A 7,280-nucleotide genomic window follows, 5' to 3' on the forward strand; every position below is an offset into this window, starting at 1 on the left:
GCGCCAAACCGACATCTGGTGTAAGACATGGTACGTCGGCGGAAAACCGACATCTGGTGTAAGACATGGTACGTCGGTTGCAAACTGACCTCTGGTGTAAGACATGGTAGGTCGGTTGTACACCGACCTCTGGTGTAAAACATGATATGTCAGTTCACAGCCGACTTATGGTGTAGACATCTTTTGTCAGTTTTAGTAGAACCGACTTATGGTGTTTTTTTTCTCTTAAAAAGTGTATTATGTCCAAAACAAATCATGTTTTTTTATACAAACAAACTGAACAAAACAAAACATTTATCACAATAATATAAAATACTAGAATTTGAACTAAGTATCTAAAATAACGAGTCTTAAGTTAATTACAAAATGACTCACATAAGCATTGTAAACTATAGTTAGGCAACCAAAGTGTGTATATCTTCAAGAAAGTCTAAGTTAACATTGTAAGTATATCTCATTAAAAGTCTAAGTTAACAAAAGTGAGTGGACCTATGTAGTACTCATCAAATCCATGACGCATTGTGCCCATTCTTCACGTACTTCATTGATCTCATCCTTTGTGTAATAGTTCTTACCGCCACACTAAAACAAAATTCATTGCATGAGTTGAATTAATATATTTAATCTTAAGGTAAAGCTAGAACTTTAATTATGAATATTTTCACTTACATTACTAGTTAGCCAACGCATTGAAAACTCATTTGTCACGAAGTCCTTCATCATCCTCATAACATAGTACCCACATTGTACTGATTGTAATGGTTGACGAGGACACTTAACTGTTCTCCAAGCGACTTCCTTAGTTTTTGCATTATTTGTGCGTAAATGTTGAAAGACACTAAATAATAATAACATAAACATTTAGATGTTCTTAATTTTAAATGAATTAAAGAGTATGCAGTTAATTGGTTAGATTTTTACCGAGAAATGAGAGATTTGATTTCATCTGGTGGAAAATTGTGAAGAGAATCCAGGAAATAGCACAATTGGCGATCAAAATCAATTATTATAAGCATCCAATGCTTTCTAACAAAAACACAAAAATATTTCATTATTAATATTATATATATTCACTAACAAAATACTAAAAGTAAAAAACTTACCCCTTATGATATGGCAACAACCACATCTGACCCGGATTTGAATCAAGCATACGCTTTGATACCCATTCAACTCGTTCTTCTTCAGTGGATCCAACATTTGATAACCAAATTGGCTCAACAAAACGAAAAAAGTGACTGATCTCTCTTTTCACTAATTAGAAGTATAAAGTCCTACATAAAAAATATATCTCTGTTAAATTTATAAAATAAGTTATGAACAAACTTATAATTATTTTAAAAATCTTTGATACCTGATATATAACGATACACATGATGCTCCAATCTCTTCCATTAAGCCAACATGGACTATATCTTCTTGTGAGATATATAAATCATTCTCATGGCCGAATATCTCAAAATCCATCGTAATTTTGATCATGAAACTTGGCTCCACATACTTCACGGTAGTTAATAGACACTTGAGAAAGCGAGGAACCCCACTAGGAATCTTGAAGAGTATCGGGACACTAGCTTTAATTGACACTACTTCATTTTGACTAGGAAGTTTTTGGGAAGGATGAGATTTCTCTTGTGTCATTGGGGCATTAGGTATTGGTGAACCATTCTTTTTTTGCTTCTTTGTCTTCTTAGGTAGCTTCAACATGAAAGTAACACATGTTAGTCATGAAAAATAATTTAATCACTAAATATAGTTTCTTGTCAATGTCTTACCAAATCGGAATCGTAAGGAATGATCAGATGAGATGGCCACTCAACATAGTGGCCGACAGCATGACGTACTAAAGAAATCGCATCTCCAATAGGAAAAATAAGTTTAGCTCATCATTGCAGCATTCATCCACTTGCACACGATAGTTACCCTTTCTTAAGTCAACACAATGAATTTTTCCGCTTGTTGCCATTATTTGTCCAATAGCAACAGTATCACCATTTTCTGTCAATAATCTAGACTTCTGATTATCCTACAAGCTCAAGACGAGGACAAAATAATATTTATGTTATAATAGATATTTTCTAAAATAATAATATGAATAGGTGAAGAATAAAATACCTTTGATGAAACTAAAGACTCATTTACCACCTCCATTGGCGTAGGGGTCTCACTTGTTCGTGAAACTATCGTAGGCAAACTCACTTCACTTCCTTTTAATGATGAAATTTTGTTTGCTAATTCTGTAAACTTTGTCAAAAATAACTCTCGTTCTTGTTCTCGTTCTTCTCTTTCTCGTTTTCGTTCTACTTCAAATTGTTCAGCTTGACTACGTAGTCTTTGCTCAAAGGATTGTTCTAACTTTTTAAAGTCATCTAAGTATTTTTGTGATTGGTGTTGCTGAAATTGAAATTGATATTGTTGAAGTCCACTAAAACCTCCTGCTGGCTTCAAAAAGTAGTCTCTTTGTGTAACTCCACAACTTTGGCCTCTTACTCTACCAGGATGCTCATTTGTTCCTAACACTTGTGTCAATATATCGTTTGTCCCAACTTCTACAAGTGTCCCCTCATTTCTCTTATCTAGAAGGTCATCCTGCAATATTTAATTTCATAAATTTAGTAATACAATATAATGAAGGATAAAAAAAAATCCAAGTTCACATAGTTTACAACATACAGTGGCATCTCCTATAAGCTTGTCACGTTCATTTACATAATTTCCTGATGCATCTTTCCTTGCCTCCTTCCAAAGTATAGATCGATCTATTGGCTCATCTGTGCCTAGTTTAGTTTGCTATAACAAAATAAAACTCAATTAGTTATATATTAAACCACTACAAAAATTAAAATCAATAGTAAAAGCTCACTTACAAGGTCAATTTCTATTTCTTTATAACTGTGTCGTGATGAACGATGAGGATACTCCAAAGCAGCACGCCTCTCTTTTTGTTTTTTACTAAATTCCTAATTCAATTGGAATAATTTAACTTTTCAATAAATTAATATATGAATAAAAAAAATTGAAACTTAGTATTGTACACTTACTTGAAATTCTTTACTTTTTCTTTTGGTGACGAAGTTTTTCCATTCCTCCTCAGGAATGTTATATCTTTTTGGAGGCACATCTAATGCAGTGGGATTTGCTTCCAATAAATCTTGGTTGTTAAGGTAAGGAGCTACAAATCTTCTAGTCAAAAATGTTTTGAATGCCCTCCACTTGATGCCTACTGAACTCATCACTTCCTTTCTCATTCCCTCATTAAGATGAAAAGCTAGCTACAAAGTTTAACAATACAAGTCAGTGTAAATAATAATATACAAGTTTAAAAGATTACCTTCAATCTATAAACCTTACATTTACATCTTTCCAAATATTCTCTAAAGTTGCAGCAGGAACATCATGCCAATTATCATATGTAATTGACACCATTGACTTTGCTTGCATCCCCAAATAGCATTGTAACGCTCTCTCCGGAGTTCCAATTGATTGCCCTCTCTTGTTAAACCTTAAATTTATCTTAATCTCTTTGATCTTGTCAGCAATTATTTTTTCCAATCGCACTATCCCCTTAGTCTGCCTACTTTTCTTCTTCTTTGTTGTAAGATCTTCATTACCAGCCTCTTCTAAATTGATACCTTCGTCTGCATTGTCTTTAAGTTCCTCTTCGGAATGCTCTTCATGATGGTCCATGATCCTATTAAGAAAAAACAAGTATAAAGATTAGTACATAAAATAAACAATTGATAAGAATATTTTAAATACAAAGCCACTAGGGTGAGACTCAGGTTCGAAGGTTCGAACCTAGGATCTCTTGTTATTAAGGCTTTTAGTCTCAATTACGCACCAAGTGTGCTAATGATAAAAGAAAATATATTTTAAATACAAACTTACAATCCAAATTCCATCACAATCTCTTCGAACATATGGTCCAACTATTGATTCAATTCTCTCAAATTCATTGATATCTCCAATTTCTTTCTCAAAAGTTTGAAGTTCGCCAATCTCATAATCATCATCATCATCATCACCTATGAATTTTGGTTGTGATGCAAGTACAATTGACCATATTGAATCTGATGGATCTTGAATATAGAATACTTGTTTTGCTTGACTTGCTAATATAAATGATTCTTCCTTATGGCTTATTTTATTGAGATCCACTAAAGTACATCCTAACTCATCTGATATAACATACTTGTCTTCTACCCAATTGCATTTAAACATTGCCATCCTAAAATCACGATAATCAAGCTCCCATATTTCTTCAATGACTCCATAAAATTTCATATCTCCATAAAATGGTTTCTTATCACGAGCTGAAGCAAATTGAAGAGTTTTTGCAACAATACATACACTGCTATTTTGTGTCACTCTAACATCATCACAAGCTTTTGTACTAAATCTATAACCATTTACGACAAATCCATCATGCTTAATTGCCATTGTAGTCGGACCTAATGAAATCCATCTTAAGTTTTCAGATACTTTGTGAAACTCCATACTCAATTCAGATTGAATCTGCATAATGTAAAATAAATTATAGATTTTGAAATAGTTATTTTTAAAATCTAAGTATAATTATAATGAAGTAATTATAATAAGCTACCCTATCACGAAACCATTGATGAAAAGTTCGATGGTGGTAATCTTGAATCCACTTTCTTGATTTACTTCGATTCTCACGATGAAGATATTCCAAGTGTTCTTTGAAATTAAGAATATTGTTATTATGACAATAAATCATTGCTAAGATATCATTTCACATTATATTAATACTTACTCTATGTAAGCTTGAACTTCAATTGTATTCTCTAGAACATTTCAATGAGCAACATCCTAGTCTTCTTTTTTGATTAAGGTGAGCCTTCCATTGTTGATGCCTCTTCCAATAACATCTTCACTCATTGTCTTTCTGGGAATACCAATCGCTTCTGCATCAGTAATATACTCAGTACAAAATTCAACCGCTTCTTCTGCTATGTAAGCCTCAACTATACAACCCTCTGGACGATTTCGATTTCTAACATAACCTTTGTAAACTTTCATCAATCTTTCAAATGGATACATCCAACGAAAACATACAGGCCCACATAGTTTTACTTCTCTAACAAGATGCACCGCCAAATGAACCATGATATCAAAAAAAGATGGAGGAAAGTATTGCTCAAATAAGCACAAGGTCTTGGCAATTTCTATTTGAATCTTGTCTAACTTAGACACATCAACAACCTTACAACATATGGCATTAAAAAACAAACACATTCGTATTATAGCATTTCTAACATGTTTGTCTAGTGATCCCCGAATAGCAATTGGAAGTAACTGTTGCATTAATACATGACAATCATGAGATTTAAGACTGATTAGTCTACAATCTTTCAAAGATACTAAATTACGAATATTTGATGAATACCCATCTGGAACCTTAACATTTGCCAAAGTTTCACAAAGTTTACGCTTCTCATCTTTCTTCAAGGTGTAACAAGCAGGAGGTAAATATGTTCTTCTTTCACCTGTTTCAGGTGCCAAATCTTTTTTTGATTCAGACATTAACACAAGGTCTTTACGAGCAGAGATACTGTCCTTAGTTTTCTCAGGAATATTAAGTAAGGTTCCGATCAAACTATCACATATGTTTTTCTCAATGTGCATGACGTCAAGATTATGTCTTACTAACAAATGTCTCCAATACTCCAATTCAAAGAAAATTGACTTCTTTTTCCAACATGTAGTATTCTTTGAATCTTCGGCTAATTGGTCTTTCTTATTGCGCTTTCGTTTGATGTTTGTTTTACATTTGCCTTTCTTTTTCCCCTTTGTCTCTACATTTTCATCGACCTTTTCCACAGGCTTACCAAATTTATTTTCAACAAAATGAATCTCTTCTTAGATAGCTTCTCCAGTCATTGGTGTAGGCGCTTCTCGCAACTCTTGCTCACCATTAAATGCTAATTTTTGCTTTCGGTAATAATGCTTTTCTGGTAGAAACCTTCTATGACCCATATAACACATCTTCCTACAATGTTCTAATCTTGTGGCGCTTGTTTGTTCACCGCATATTGGACATCCTTTATATCCTTTCACAAAACATCCTGATAAATTACCATAAGCAGGAAAATCATTGATTGTCCATAAGAGTACACCTCTAAGTATAAAATTTTCTTTTTTAAAAGAATCATAACAATCAATTCCGTTCCACAACACCTTCAAGTCATCTATCAATGGTGCTAAATAGATATCTATATCATTTCCGGGTTGCTTGGGACCTGATATCAACAAAGTTAACATTGTGAATCTTCTTTTCATACACAACAAAGGAGGAAGATTGTAAATACATAGAATCATTGGCCAACAACTGTAAGATGAGCTCATATTGCTGAATGGATTGATGCCATCAGCAGAAAGACCAAGTCGAAGGTTTCTAGGATCTTCTCTTATTTGAGGCCATAGTTCATCCACCTCTTTCCAAGCTGGGGAATCAGCTGGATGGCGCAATTTGTCATCTTTGATCCTTCCATCCTCATGCCATCGCAGACTTTCGGCATGTTCAGGATTTCGAAACAAACGTATAAACCTAGGTATTGGCGGCAAATACCACAATACTTTTGCTGGAATCCCTTTCTTACATTCTTTGTTGTTCTTATTTTTTTTCCATCTAGATGTTTTACATACAGGGCACTCAGTTGCACTCTCATATTGATTTCGATATAGAATGCAATCATTTGGACAAGCGTGAATCTTGCTATACTCCATTCCTAATGTGCACAATGTTTTTTTTGCTTCATAAAGCGAGGAAGGCAATTCATTGTCTTTTGGTAAAATTTCTTTTAATAAAGTTAATAACTTTGTGAAACTTGTGTCACTCCAACCACTACCAGCTTTTAAGTTGTATAGTTTTACTAAAACAACCAATTTTGACAAAGGTGCCCCTGAGAATATTGGTTTCTCCGCATCTTCTAAAAATTTCAAAAATTCTTCAGGCTTATCAACAAAATGTTCATCTGCATCTCTCACCATCTCTTTATCTCCATTATGTCTATTTTTTTCAAATTTGAACATTTTCTACAGGGACAATGAACTCTGGAAGGATCTGTTGTATTTTCTAAGGCTAACTTAATAAAGCTGTCGACTCGCTCTTCATACTCTTTTGAAAGTCTGTCCTTTGTTATCCAACTCTTGTCCATTTTCTAGAAAAAATTCGACAGAGGTTTCCCTAAAATTGGACTAAAATCCTCCTGCACGTAGAAAATTCCCATAACAAATTTTTAGTGTTGTCATATTCC

At 33.6% G+C, this 7,280-nt stretch overlaps 2 protein-coding genes across 2 annotated transcripts; both read right to left on the minus strand.

Annotated features, from left to right (window-relative positions):
* Positions 1 to 1,843: 1,843 nt before the first annotated feature.
* On the minus strand, positions 1,844 to 3,902 carry LOC133814644 (uncharacterized). The gene is made up of 7 exons (XM_062247579.1): positions 3,889 to 3,902; positions 3,358 to 3,691; positions 3,042 to 3,272; positions 2,868 to 2,960; positions 2,674 to 2,790; positions 2,116 to 2,589; positions 1,844 to 2,026 (listed from the first exon to the last, which is right to left on the minus strand). The coding sequence occupies exons 1-7, from the start codon at positions 3,900 to 3,902 to the stop codon at positions 1,844 to 1,846; spliced, it is 1,446 nt and encodes a 481-aa protein (XP_062103563.1).
* A 1,981-nt stretch (positions 3,903 to 5,883) lies between these two features.
* On the minus strand, positions 5,884 to 7,014 carry LOC133814646 (uncharacterized). Its single transcript, XM_062247580.1, has one exon. It carries the CDS (start codon positions 7,012 to 7,014, stop codon positions 5,884 to 5,886), a length of 1,131 nt encoding a protein of 376 aa, XP_062103564.1.
* Between the last annotated feature and the right edge of the window lie 266 nt (positions 7,015 to 7,280).

Source organism: Humulus lupulus, chromosome 2 (genome assembly GCF_963169125.1).
Source record: "Humulus lupulus chromosome 2, drHumLupu1.1, whole genome shotgun sequence".
NCBI classification, from domain to species: Eukaryota; Viridiplantae; Streptophyta; class Magnoliopsida; order Rosales; family Cannabaceae; genus Humulus; species Humulus lupulus.

Excerpts from the sequence above, each read along its gene's own strand:
- LOC133814644 (XM_062247579.1), bottom strand. Across the intron at positions 2,961-3,041 it reads GAAAAAGTAAAGAATTTCAA|GAATTTAGTAAAAAACAAAA; the intron begins GTAAGTGTACAA and ends CAATTGAATTAG. Across the intron at positions 2,027-2,115 it reads AGTCTTTAGTTTCATCAAAG|GATAATCAGAAGTCTAGATT; the intron begins GTATTTTATTCT and ends TTGAGCTTGTAG.
- LOC133814646 (XM_062247580.1), bottom strand. The coding sequence starts at position 7,014 with ATGGTGAGAGATGCAGATGAACATTTTGTTGATAAGCCTGAAGAATTT.